Genomic DNA, 14,459 nt, shown 5'->3' on the forward strand with positions numbered 1-14,459 from the left:
CTGGCTTGGCAGGATTCTTCCCTTTGTGTGCTGCGGGGGCAGGACAGAGGATTGAGGGACTGAGCTCTTGGTTTCGGCCAGCTCAGTGAGTTGTTTAAACATGGCCTAAGCAGAGGCAACAGGCAGCTTGTGGTGAGGGTTAGTGGGTAATCTGTGGTCAGTTCAAAGCCTGGTTTGAGAGCCAGATGTGACCCTGATTATTGGAACAAGAAATGTAGCTCGACGACGAAATGACCGAGTCCCTCATAGGGTCAGGTCTGAGTCCAGCAGCTGGAGGGGGATGCGTGGGTGTTTGAAGACCCTGTAGGTGTGGCTACTGTCAGACTCTTTCCTTTCTCTTTGTCGCATCCTGCCCTGCAGCTTTTCGCAGGCCTTTTTCCCTGTTCTGGACCTTACCCTGCTTTGCTCAGCTGCCACTGCGGCAGCTCTTACCCAGGCAGGGTTCCTGCTGGGGTTGTGGTGCCCCCCCATCGTTGTGCTCTAGGGGCACCTGTGCTGGAAGAGCCCTGCATCCCCAGGGAGAACGGTGGGAAGCCACAGGGCATAAACGCTGGTCAGGGGTAGCAGAGGGCCGACCCACAATCCTTCCCTTCCTCCGTGGGACGGGGCAAAGGCCACTGAGGCCCCCCCAGATCCTGGGCAGGTGCCTCAGGCCAGACGCCAAAGGCAGGGCTGCCCAGCTGTCTTCTCTCAGGAAGGACAGCTGTGACCTGTGTCTCGCCCCGAGGCCGCTGTGCTGCAGCCCTGTGCCGCTGGCTTGGGTGACAGCAGCTTGGTGACCAGGCTGAGGGCAGGAGCCTCACACCTGCCCACAAAGGGGCAGCCCCGCTTCAGCCGGTGCCAGCCTGGGGCAAGGAAGCGGTGTCCCCAGGCCAAGCGGGGGGGCAGGCAGCCCACAAACACCCCAAAGAGCACAAAGGGTTGGTGCCAGCCCTGTCCTCTGAAAGGAGGGAGCCATCTGGCTGCTCACATTCTCCTGGCATTGGCCCACCTTGCTGAGAGGGGCACGGCAGCAGTTCAGCAGCATGCATGGAGCGGCTGGGGAGGGCATCAATTCATGTTTCCAAAACATACGTAAAAAAAAAGTTGGTACCCCTTACACTTACTTCCTATCCCACGGTGGCCAAATCTGGGAGCACGTTAGCTGTGTCTGTGGGCTGCACAGGGAGGGGAGGTCAGGTCCCTAACAGTAAGCCAAGTGCTCTGTCACCAGTGCAAGGCTCTGTTCCACAGGCAAAAGGCTTGAGGCATCCAACCAGCCCTTGCTATGCTTTTGTTTTTTAAATTCCCGATGACCACAACTGAAGTATGAGCTCCACCATTTCGCAAGAGTGAACAGCAGGCCCAGCAGCCGTGTACGAACCACAGAACTCATGATGATGGAACACAGCAGCCTGCACCCGCGTGCTCTGTCCCCCTTGTGCCTTTGTCGCAGGTCAGGCTTAGCTTTCACCCCCTCCCTGAAACTAGTGACAGTAACTGGTCGGCTGGCCACTTGGCACCAGGAAATGGAACTATTTTCCATCCCTGGAAAAGGGTCTCTCAGCAGCTGACCCTTTGCTGTGCCTCTTTTTGAGTTTCAAGCCAGGAGCTCCTGTGGCTCCCATATCACTATTAAACCCCACACCAGCTACTGCCATAAACCAAGGCAGTAGGGAGCTAAAAGGGCCGGGCCACGCTCATCCTGAAGAGCAGTTCAGCTCCATTTTGTTGTTTTTTGCGCACATGCTTTCAGCCCAGCATTAGCTGCCCTCCCCTTTCGCAGTCCATTACTTCTGGGTGTTTCCAGCCGAGACACAAAGTTTGGGTCTGAGCATGTGTTTAATAGTAATTTGTGATACAGGCATCTTCCACACCTGCCCACCTAGATAACGAAGTGAAACAAAGGAGCTGTTTCCAGGAAACATATATGGTGATAAAAATCTGTGTGATCAGCTTTACAACAGCCATATACAAGGAGAGTTTGATGTGGAGGATTTTTTTCACTGCTAATGGCAGTGGCTTTTATTTTAAGCCCTTTTTTTTTTTTTACATTAAAAATTTTATTACAAAAAATTTAACAGTAAGGCAGTTTCTCAATAGTCAGTCACTGTAAGCCAAACAGTACTCAATGATCTTTAACACAAAACTCGATTCACACAGGAGCCACGCTCTTGATCCAAAAGCCCTTTGCGAAATGAAGGGGTAAGGCAGAAAGCCGCAGCACCACCCGCGTCAGTCCCTGCACATCCAGTGTTGGTGCCTGAACACTACTGCAGTGGAGTGCGAGGAAATACAGTCTGGCTGCAGCTTAAAAAAAAAAAAAAAAAAATCAGCTTAGCCTTTCTCCTCTAACACTGTGGAACGTTTCGGTCTGATGTGCCTCAGCAGACTTGTGTTTTAGTTTTGAGGGATATTTTTTTTTCTGAAACCAAGTGAAATTTTCTATTGTCGAAAGACTAAACTATTTTTGCTCCTCAAAGAATTGCAAGTCATGGAAGAGTTCACTGCTTAAAAACTCACGCTCTAGAACATGTTCACCCCTCCAAGCACTGCCTCTTGCATCCCGTTCCTTACACACTGGAGGCACTCACTGGTGGCTGAGCTGCGGGCAGTAACTGTTTGGCAAACTCCCCCAGACAGTCCCCAAACTCTCTCAAGCCTGTCACTCACCCTTTGGTGGTGGCTGAACAGAGATGGGCAGAAAAACCCCACCAACCCCCACTGCTTAATATAACAAAACTGTAACTTCTCCTTGCTCCCACCCATCCTTTCTTCACCCAACATCTAAGAGACCACAGTTTCTATTCAGTATTTCTCTTCTACCTTATGTAAATTGTACAACTTTCACCCTTTAACTATTTTGATGTGTTAAGTAATTCCTCTGCCCACTTTAGAAAAAAACAGCTTTTCTGGAAGGAAAACCAGATGCTGTTTTCTACATGTGTTCATGGCGGCAATACATCTATTTCTTTTTGTGCTTGCTAACGGTGTGGGATTGGCTTTTCTAAAAGCATTTATAGAGGCCTCCGAGCTACTGAGAGCAAATTAGTGCCCCATGGGTAAGACTCCTAACAGCACATCGTTCGTTGCATCCTTTTATTTGCAGGACAGTGGCAGGACTTACCTGCAGCCAAGGTTACCTTTTTTTGGAGCTTAAGACTTAAGTCAAAAAAGGGGAAAGAGAAAACCATTTATGGGAACAGAGATGAAGGACACTGTGTGGAAGGGAGAAAACAGGTAAGTAGGAATGTTATATCTGGGCTTTTTTAATGATTACAATTCAGTGATCAAACATATGCTCCAATTACCCATTTCTTGGTGAACGTATTTATAGCAGATACTGCTCCATTTACCAGCTACTTTGAATAAATGAGCAGCACAGACATGGAGACAGAACTATTTCTGATTTTTCTTTTTATTTGTTTAAGTGCTGGATGGACTTTGTTGCACACCTGCCAAAAGCACAGGCAAAATGCAAGAAGGATGCAGGGCTAAGGACAAACAGGTACGAAGGTCCCATTGCTAACAGGCTCAGGGGAAATTTAACAATGCATTTTCCAACAAAGATTTTAAAGTGTCTTCTGAAAGGGTGCAGATTCTCATACTCTATAGTACCTTAAACTGCATTCTCAGTATTCCAGAGGTATTTCTAACATGGTCACAGTTGGTTTCATCTACGTTTTGGTTCAATTTTCAATATTTTACTGAGGCAGAAAATCCCACTAACTAAAATTGGAACTTTTTCCTTGGTAAAGACTTCAGGTGTGACCCCTAAATCAGTAAAACCATCATCATCCAGAAAATCAGACTGTTTTGGTAGAGTCTGGTGCAGCTCACTTTGTTTCTTGTCCTCATGCTAGAGGACCATTGAGACGCTTTGCTAAAGATACTGCTGTTGGAGAGAGCTGGCTTAGGAAAGCGAACCTCCCTGCAGCCTCTCCCCGCTGCTCAGCAGCTCCTCCCGTGCCGGGGGCAGCAGGGGCCGCAGTTACTCCTCCCGCAGTAGCCTGACAAGCAGAACAGGAGTTCAACAGCTACAGCAGCCACAGTCTCATCTCCCTCAGAGGTTTCAACTTCATCTCAGTGTAAGGATGACTTGTCACAAACTAAGGTCCCTGAAAGCTGCTGTGAGCGAGTTCTTCCCTTGCGGGCACTGCTGACTTTCAGGACACTTTTTCTGTGTGGGTGGCATAAATGGAAACAGCTCCAGCCCTGGCTCGTGGGAAGAGCAGCACCAGAGCCTCTGGAGGAGGGGCTCCTTCCCAGCGCTCCCTCACTCACGAGTGCAGCAGCAACAGCTACAGCCAGGGGCAGTGGCGTGAGGTTCCTCTGCCAGGCGAGCAACACCGAACCACCCAGAGCGGGCTCCTCCTCTGGCATCCTGTGCAGAGTCACCCCCTGTCATGTCACTGCTGCAGCCTGCAGCCCGCATCCGCAGCAGAACACATTTGCAGAATAAAAAGCATCTAAAAAAGATTTAGGATTATAAATAGGCCATCTATTTCTCACAAAACCTTGAAAACTGGGAGGACGAGGGTGGAAAGCACTGTAAGGACTATGTATTGCCTCATCACCTGAAGTCTCATAACCAATTGGAAATTCCAGTGTCCTAAGGCACAATTATTTTGATTAGTGAAGACGGTAACATTCCCATCCCGCTGCCCAAGGAACAGATGTAAGAGTTGACTACTATGACAGAATAAAAGCAACATTTGCTTATGTGGACAAACATTAAAAAAAAAAAAAAAAGGAGAGAAGATGGGCTGTAACTGCGGTCAGGCTGCTGTGACGCAGGCATGTGTTTGACACGACACTGCTGAAGCATCTCATCTATGCGTATCTAACTCCTGGTTCACATCTTCAAGGCTAAGAGCCAGATTCCCCCCAAAGGCCAAGGAGGAAGGCAGTTTAAAAATTGGGGCTTTTGTGGAAGTGTAAAAACAGGCTAAAACACAATAATAACCTGTTCCCCAGAGAAACACAAACCATGCCAGCAGTTCTCAACGGTAGTGGTCAGGAACTCTAGAAAAGCAAGGAGTCAAACGTCTGGAAATTGAGCAATACGAGCTGGTTTAATTCAGCCTCTCTCAGAAGGGAGCCCTCCCATTAAAGCACCCCGGGGAGGGACCATTGCGAGGAGGACTCCAATCGAACAACCACTGGCTTTCCACGCTGATCAGAGGGGGCGATGGTGAAGGGAACACCACACACAACACCACTGTTAGTTCTGGCCCTGATCTGTATTTTGCCCTTTTTTTTTTTTTCTGTAACGCTCATAGACCTTAATATAGTCTGTTCATAAAACCTTAAGGGGATATTTTAAAGGAACTAAAAGCACATTTGGTTTGTCCACAGATGAAACACCGGTGTAGCTGAAGACTGAACCTGTAGTGGAGTGTTAGTCAATTGTAAACTGTAGGAGATGTGTGCATTTTACACAAACTGAATACAGGAGAGACAAAGGACGAGTCTGCATCATTCTGACTCTGATAAAGTGCATGGCCTTCGGAATTCCTGTCCCCGCTCGTGGAGCCATTTATTGGATACTGCAAAGACATAAAGGTATTTTATCACTGCACCTCGTTAACTAGTGCTTCCATTTAAGCTAAATACATGCTGTCAGCCAGCTCTCACTTAAGCACAAGATTATCTTCATTTTCTAAATTATTTTAATACATACACACAAATGTGAAGTTGGCCTAACAAATCCAAGAGGGGAAAAAAACCTTCCAGCAGCTGCAAAACTACAGAAGACTATTAAAGTAGATACAGTATTACATGTATGTTACATATATAAGAAGATATGCTACTATACGTAACATATATAGAGAGACAGATGAAGTAGATATAGCTAAAAAGTAGATTTCTTTATAAAGGACCTACTTTCTGGGTGCTTTTTATTCCACCGTGAAGTCCAGAGGAAAAAGAAAGCCAAGACAACCCCCCAGAGCAGCCCCAGACCTTCGGGTCACAGGCAGTGAGAACAACGCGAGGGGTACTTACCCCATTTGTTTCCAACTAGTACTGGGCAGGCTGCGTGCCTTGTACTATAATCTCCTTCTCCGCTTGGGAAGAGATTGTACCAGAATACAGCTGTTCCCTGAAATTGCAGTGCAAATCCTCAGCGTTTTGCTCTGTGCAATACACACTTTCACATCAAGTTACTTAATGATAAGGCAAAGGTATGTATGTATGTTTGTATTTCAGGTGAGCCTTAGGCTCTTCTCCATATTCTAACGTTTGCTTTCCTAAGGAATGTGTCTCCTTTGACTCATTCTATGTCTATATATACTTGGCTGTTGATTTTTAAAACCTAAGCCAGCTTCATTCAACTCTGACCAGTTTTAGAAAGCAAGATGATTTATTAAAAAATGAGCAGCAGGCCAGCAAAGAAAGACCTTATTCGTGACCCTTCTGAGGGAAAACACGTAACAGGAACACACAATTTCAGGCAGAACTCCCTACAGACGCCTCAAGATCACACCTACTTACAGATTTGAGTATTTTCAAAATGTGTTTTGAAGTATTGCAATGTTTTGCAAAGTCTATGCATTAGAAGCAGTTAAGTCCAAAACGCAGCTATGCGTTAACACGCAGAACGTCAGAGGCCCTTGGAATCACCAGTACTGCCTCCAGTCCCTTCCCGTGATTAGTAAGTACCTCTGTGCTCCCACGAACAGTGCTCTGATCTTCTTTATATAAACTCATTTTAAAGCTCTTTTTTAAACGTTTAAAATACATCTGTTCTATTTTTGAGCAGGCGGGGAGAGGAGCGGTTCGGCGGGATGAGAAGCCCTGCTTACCTTCTTCGGCCAAACGCTGGCTCCCACTTCAGGGAAGACGGTAGCTCCCCCTGCTGACACATCGCTCATCTGAAGGGGCAGCAAAAGGCACAGGTGAGTCGCAAGCCGATACATTCTCCAGTGTCACGTTTTAGCAAAACAAAATTAGGTTATCGAACAACTTAATTTCTACCTCCAATTAGTGAGCAAAGGCTGTGTGATTAAAAAGGCTGAAACCCACCCACTTTGTTCAAAGTGCAGCAGCCAGCCTTGCCCCCGAATGCTACACGCTTACATGTTTTGGCAATGAGCATGCTATAAATACCGATGCAGATATAAAAATGAATAGACAGTCAAATAATTAAAGTTGATGCTCAGTTTTGAGGGGAAAAAGCGTCCTTAAGAACATGCAGAAGAACCATTACTTATGGGTAAGAAGATACCCCGGATGCGGTACTGCTGTTAGTGGCTGCCTTCATTTGCAAGTCACTTCAGTAAAAAAAAACAAACCCATAATTAAAGCATTCAAGGGTATAGAATATGCAGTGATGGGTATTTTTGGCACAAGCACATGGCAGAAATATATCACTTACATAAAACAACCAAGTAGCAATTCTGTTGCCTGTTCCCAATTCCTTAAAAGCATCTGGCTCATCTTTCTGTGAATAAAAGCAAGCAGATTTAATAAGCATTTCATTTGGATTATTGAGAGGAGCCAATGACACACAGCTGCAGAGCCAGCAGTAGACACACTCATGCAGAAAAATTAATTCAATCCCTCTATTTGGAAGGAGGGGAGAACGTACTCTGAGCGTATCTATTAATTTAAATAAAGAAGGCATTTTAAAATTCTACAGGACAGGGATGGCATCAGCCCAAATTGTAAGTGGGCAAGAACAACTGCACCATGTGAAAATGAGTGAGTGTGTATGTATGTGTATATACCTCTCTCCTCTTCGTGGCCACAAACTTGATGTAATTACACTCACTTATGCCCCCTTGTTCTTGGCCAAGATGAGCCACAAGCAAGGACAGCTTTTCAGCCCCAGGTCGCTGCGGATCACACTGAGGCAGAGCCCTGCCGCAGGGGTGGATCTGAGCACAGCCCTGCTCCCTCGGGGTGGTTCTGCCTTGGGACCCTCGCCCCCCTGCCCGCTCCAGCCTTTACCGACTGCCAGGCAGGCTGCTGCTCAGCCCAGCTGCCCTTCTGCGCTCCTCCCCGGCATGCGGGAGTTACAGAGTGCCATCAAAAATCCAAGTGGTTCATTAAGCCGCATGGCGCCTGTGGCAGCCACTCCCCGAAGCTTTCGTCAGGAGCAAGGCACATCCCTGCCTAAATGCAGGAGAAGGCGCATGGCGTGGCTGCACCGTGTTCGCAGGGGAGGCCTCCAGCACTTCACCAGTGCCCGTTCTTTCAGCTGGGAGGAGGGAGGAAGCCTCAGCAGAGCAGGGGCTTGTACCAGGCCAACAGACCAGCCAAGGGAGCCGCTGGGTAGCGGAGAGGTTTTTATGACTTGACTTACAAGAACAAAAGCCCGTTTGGATGGTTTAGGACACCACTTTTGTCACACCTCTCTCTCTAATTCTAGAACCCACCCCTGTGGCCGGTATTTATCCAGGCTAAAATTTCAGCAATCATTACCAGAAATTAACCCATGCATTTCCAAACAGAACTGTTAATTGTTTGCAATGCTTTTCAGCATGTGCTTACAGAGCAGAGATTCTGATTTAGTTGGTGGCTTGGATTCACAGCGTAAGGTTAATCTGAAGGTGTTAAATAACACGTAAGTATGCCCAATAAATAACCAACTGAATTCAGTGGCATTATTTCCAGCAGTCTGCAATTTCAGCTGGAATAGAAATAAGTTGGGATTTTCAATCAAATAATGAAAAAAATAAGGGTGGTGAGAGATGAGAAGACCTTGGTAGGCATTTTCCAGTTTCAGGAGTCTGCTAAGCAATCAGCATGTAAACTACAGTAACAGAGTACTTAATATTTTGAAAATTTCTTCCAACAGCACACAAGATGCCTGCCTGCATCTCGGCTCTGGGGAAAGTAGCTCTCTCGCTGCATCGCAGGCCTACACAGTAAGCTGCAAAGCAGGCTTTCCTACGCTGCCTACAAAGCCTTCCTCACGGAAGAAGGCATTAAGCGCTCACCCATGCAGCCACGTTTGCCCGATTCAGCAATGCTCTGCACATGCCAGGAGAACAGGGTACATACTGAGTTTTTACACAGTTTAGCTGTACATCCGTCAGTGATTTTAAACAAAATGGCTTTACACAGCCAGTACTCTGGCCAGACAGAATATTTCTAAACATTTCCTCAGATTTAGAATAAAGCTAATGCCCTTTGCTCTGTTAAGAGCTATCAGCCATCTCCTTTTAATAATTCTTTTTTAATTACATTTTTGAAAAAAGACCTTATTGCTCTGTAATGCCCACAACATTCATCAGTTCAGCTGGTGGTTTAGAGGGCTTTCTCCACTAACATGGATTAGGAAAGTTGAAGAGCTACAAAATTTAATACACATTAAAGAATAAAAATTGTGCCACAGCCAAGAGGCCCAGGCTTCACCAGGTGACTATCTCTCCTCCATCTCTTTACTTGCCCGTGCAAAGTCAAAGTGGGGTTCATACTGTCCTCCCACTCCATAATTTGCCACCTGAAAAAGAGAAACACAGCGCGTGTGAAGAAGAAAGAGGTGGAGACAGAAAACAGGACTTACCCTTCCAAAATCAAAATGAGGCTCATACTGGCCTCCTACTCCGTAGTTGGCTACCTACGGCAAAAGGAGAAGCACAAAATCCAGTAAAGCAGTATTTCATCCAGACAAGAATTTGACTGTCACCTACAGCCTTTCAACAGATTAAGTTTAAAAATCAAGCCATAGGAAGTTACAAGTCTCTGCCAGCTAAACTGCATGGCATGCAGCAAAGCCCTAGTGGGTTTATTCACAGATAGCTCTGACCTTGCCCAGACGACTCCTCAGGGCAGAGCCAGAACCCAATGCCAGGCTTTAGGGTTTCAGCCCTTCAGTCTGCCTTTGCAGTTCTCAAGTGGACACCAGCTCCCAGCAAAGCCGCAGCTGAGCCCAGCCTTCCCCAGGGTCAGCTTCCCTTGAAAGCTCTTCTGCCCGCCCCCCGCTGACTCAGTGAGACATTCCCCCATTTCCGAGCACCTGCTGCCGTCTGATCCAATGACCTTCAGGGCTCAGAACCTGACCATGAAACTTTTGAAACTCCTGAAGACCTGGACAGCCACAGGCTCCGAGGAGCCCCACGAGGCCGGGCTACAAGAGCAGCAGCACATCCAAGACTGGCGCCGCAAGATGCATGTACTCCAGGTGAGGAATCTGGTACTTCCCCAGGGCAGAAAAGTGTTTCTCTTCTACAGAAACTTTCCAGGCTATATTCTCTTCAAAATAGGTCACGGAGCCTTTACATCATTCAAGTTTAAATCACTTTTTGATCTCTATGTCAATAGAGAGGATCCACTGTCCTTTTTGCCGATTGATTTTCTTTCCCCCCCATCTCTTCTGTATATTCATGACCTCAATTTTCAACTAGATGCTTGGGCATTTTATCATCAGGAGTCTTAACGGAGTAGCACAACAGCTTTTATAAACCACTTCCTAGGTGTCCTGCTTTCTAGGTATTAACGCTTTCTCAGAACCAGTGAAGCTGTTCCTTTAAAAGCCTCAAGCAAATGAGTAACAGAACTGCTAAAATAAAATTTACTCAAGTTACATGTACAGTCAGTCCTTCCCACATTAGAGACACCAGACACACCGTTGGCCTTCTAGGACCATGGATGGGATGGCAAACCTAAACACCCATCCTCTCCCGCTGTCCTTAAGCACCAGTCAAGCTAAACTTTTCACCGATCACCACGGCAATGAAGCACAGTTTTGTAGTATAAAGGAATGACACATCCACTTCAAACAAACATCAGGAGTTTCAATTATTACTGTTTCTGTCCAGCAACAGAAAGCCATTTCACACTGAAGTAAGTGCTACTCTGCAAAGACAACTTTGTTTCTTCCTCCCCGTAAAAACCCCACTCATTCTTCCCATGGCCTGGAGTCAAACCAGCCATCCCATTAGCTGCCCCTGGGGCTGAAGCAGCTTCTGTGGCCACCTCACCAACGCTACCAGAGTGAGGATGGTGCTGCACACAAAGCTGTCTAAAATGAAACGCCAACTGACGTTTGCCACCACGCTTGTCCGAACAGTTACCTGTAGTTCCTCTGCTGTGGAGACATCGAGTCCTGTTAGGTCCTGTATCCTTGTGTTAATGCGAGATACCACAGGGCTTTCATATCCAGACAACCAAGCACTGAGTGGAAGGGGGGGAGATTAATAAAATATGGTAGTAATAGGCAGTAAGCTAGCAATACAAATGAAACATTGGGAATTACTTTGAATTTGAGATTTTTTTTTTTTGTACTTTCCAAGAATTTGGTAGGCTGATCAGAAATATTTCCAGGGCACTATGAAGGCCTGCATTTAATAAACATGGGGTTTTTTTTAGAAAGAACACTTACAGCACTGGTTTAAGGAGGCTTTAAAACCCAGGGCCTTAATTCCCATACTGGACTAACAAATGACTGAAGGAAACATTCCAAACAGTGAAATCTGCTTCAAGCTGTTTTCTAAAACAGGCACAAAACACTTTTGCTCTTACCCATTCCAAACTGGTAAGTTAGACCCCCACATGTGATGCATTTTGAAGCAGCACTTGGGGAGGGAGCAGCTGAGTCACCGTATTTAGCATACACAGAGTCTATGTGATTGTAACTCAGCTCTTCCACATCAGGCACTTACAGGTGAGTGCTGTGACCTGTCCTTTCACATCACTTACCTGGGCAACGGTACTAAAAATCATTATGAAACCAATTAAATGACGCATAAAGCTACTGTTTTCCCTATTCAACAATTTCTACCAAAACAGCCTATGACAAATTTGGTATTTAGCACATGTTTCAGGTACACAATTATTTCTAAGGAGAAAAAGAAAAAACACCACACCCAAAACCAACTTTTTTTGTTCAAATATAAATGTGAAAGGTCAGCCTCACAGTTCCAAAGGCACCTTCAAACTAACTGCCTCCTACTGTAAATTAGAACTTTTCAGCTAGAAATACTGCATTTAAAGTCATTGGCAAACTAGTCCGCAGAGAATGGAATGAACCAGTAGAGAAGCAGCTCTACACGAGAACCGCTGCCTTCACCCAAACCCAGTGTACCACTTTCCCCTCTAACTGTTTGCTCATTCCTGAAAGCTGTGTGAGTGGGAAGCAGCAGTGTCCTCCAGAAGCAGCCACATCCCAGACTAGCCGTGTTTGGCAGAGACAGGCACAAGCTTAGTGTAACCGCAGCTCTGCACATCCCTGCTGGGCCCTTACCAGCCATGAACACCTCCAGTTGCTCACATTGAAACAAACACACATGCATTTTTCATTTCTTTACAAGACAAGCATTTTGTTCTTTTTGAAAAAACATCTATTTCACCTACCTACTGTACTTTTTTTTTTAAACAACTTATCTGCTTACCTGATGCTTGGTTTTCTTGCTGCTTTACTCATCCCATTCTAGCCAATGCACCTTCGTTTTTACCTGCTCCTCTCTTCCTCCTCTTGGCATGATCTCTGCCTGCCTGGTCCTCTTCTCTCTTTACCTTGACAGTCCCCTACTAGTCACCAATACAGATGATAGTATTGATGATTTAGGCCCCATGTTTTCCCCTTTTTGCAGGAGAATGAAGACAGATAGCTCTACCTTTTTTACTAGAATCTGACTCAGCCTTTTGGGCTCATCAGTGGTTCCTGCCACTTTTACAAGCCTGTTGGACAGGAACACATATGCTGAAACCCTAACTGGCAAGTACATCATAGTATTTCTACTCAAATGAACTTTGACATCTATACTAAATTGAGGTTGTTTTCTTTAATATAAAAATTGTATTAAAAACACGAAAACACTTTGCATGGGAGGAACAGTAGCATGACACGTGACACAAGGCACTGACACAGGTTACAGAATCTCTACGAGCCTTTTTTTAAATGACAAATGAACTATAGATAAAAGTATAAGATTTCTCAAGACAGACTTGCACAAACACATACACAGATTTATCCACTTCTGAACACTGTTAGCATAAGGAAGTGTTACAATGCAACCTCTGATTTAAGGTGATAGGAGCACACCAAGACTACTTATGTGAAGCACGTCCCAAAAGAAAAAGCAGCTATGCAGCCACATGCTACGCAGCCACGTTGAACAGGTCACAGTGATGAGCAACCCTAACCTCGCACTTCATCCACCAGGAAAGCCCCAACACAGCCATCAGGCAAGCCCATTGAGCCTTCCCCAGGCAGGCGCTCACTACCTCTGTCCAGTCTACCATAAAGGCTTTAAGGAAAAGAAAAAGCAAGCATTCTTACTGTACTGTAAGACATACACTATACCTTTTCACAAAGCACTAGTAATGTATGTTTTTTAGACATAAAATCAATTGCCCAAGGATACAAACAAAGCCTATGAAAGGTGGAGGAACAGGAAACTGAAACCGTATTTCAAGTGCCAGCCTGCCTGCTGAGCAAACCTTAGGGGCGGCACATAACCCTGAATAGTTTCCTGTGAAGAGTTACAGCGTGATTTAACCCTGTAAGCATCATGAATTCTGCTTCCATGAGGGCAGAGCGCTCCGGAGGGCCTGCAGAACCCTGCAGTGATTGCCCAGCATCAGGAGGCCTCTGGGCATCCCTAATACAGCAGGCACAACAAGGGCCTTCTGTTACTGCAGGCTTTGCCTACTGGCCTTCACAGAACACAGCCATCTGTCCTACGGCGTCCTATTTATTGCTAGTCTCAGCCTTGGTCCTTTGCTGACAAAGTGTGTGCCTAGTTCAAGGCTATTTATAGCAGGTATTCCTTCGTGCAAAGGACTCTTTCCTGCTCTTCTCTATTTAAAAAAAAAAAAACTCCCTTGAATGAACAGCATTAAATTGCGCTCAGCAAACTTTTTTCTTTCAATATGTGCATAGTCCAAGGTTCAACATGATTCAGGATATTCACATACAGTTCTACTCTGCAATGTACATTTGTTAAATTAAGTTGCTCACCTGACAAGTTAATGCACATGAACAACATTCTTCCTCACACTGAGCTCTGGCTTTTAACAACTTTAATATTCATTACAAACAACCAGCAGTAACTACATGTACTTCCACCCCTTATAATTCTGTATCAGATATATTATTAGAGATTTTAATAGCACAAGATTTATATGCAGAAATAATTTTAGACGAAGCAACATATAAGGAAAAAACAGACAACTGTCCAGATTCACATGACATACAAGGGCTTATGTGCCCAAAAGCTTGTCTGCTTCTCCAGCTGCACTAGTCAGTCTAGTACCAGACATTACAGAGGCCGTGGCCTTAGTCCCAGCAACACCAGCACTGCACCAGAATATTTCAACACTGCTTTTGTAACGGTCATTGGTGACACGAAATACTGGCATTTGTGTTTAAAAACTTTCAAAAGTGTACTTAGTATGTAAAAAGTACCAGTAGAGACACAACAGGGAGTGAATAAAAGCACAAACTGGTATTTCTGAAGTGGAAATTTTAACATCGTATGCCACAAGCTCCGACTGGCTGCTGGGAGGAGAGAGAAAAAGCAAGCAGC

The 14,459-nt window shown here is 45.6% G+C and overlaps 1 protein-coding gene across 3 annotated transcripts in view; it reads right to left on the minus strand.

The window, feature by feature from the left end:
* Positions 1-1,813: 1,813 nt before the first annotated feature.
* P4HA1 (prolyl 4-hydroxylase subunit alpha 1) overlaps positions 1,814-14,459 on the minus strand; it is a 42,519-nt gene continuing 29,873 nt past the window's right edge. The window contains exons 10-15 of one of the 3 annotated variants that reach the window (XM_075423197.1): positions 11,004-11,103; positions 9,377-9,430; positions 7,358-7,423; positions 6,786-6,854; positions 5,986-6,082; positions 1,814-5,528 (exon numbers count right to left, since the gene is read on the minus strand). In XM_075423197.1, the coding sequence (XP_075279312.1) occupies positions 5,458-5,528; positions 5,986-6,082; positions 6,786-6,854; positions 7,358-7,423; positions 9,377-9,430; positions 11,004-11,103 (457 nt within the window). In that variant the 3' untranslated portion in view covers positions 1,814-5,457. Of the gene's footprint in view, positions 5,529-5,985; positions 6,083-6,785; positions 6,855-7,357; positions 7,424-9,376; positions 9,431-9,493; positions 9,548-11,003; positions 11,104-14,459 lie in introns of all 3 variants that reach the window. The other 2 variants (XM_075423196.1, XM_075423195.1) reach the window with 2 other exon arrangements.

This window comes from Opisthocomus hoazin, chromosome 6 (assembly GCF_030867145.1).
Source record: "Opisthocomus hoazin isolate bOpiHoa1 chromosome 6, bOpiHoa1.hap1, whole genome shotgun sequence".
In the NCBI taxonomy this organism is placed as follows: Eukaryota; Metazoa; Chordata; class Aves; order Opisthocomiformes; family Opisthocomidae; genus Opisthocomus; species Opisthocomus hoazin.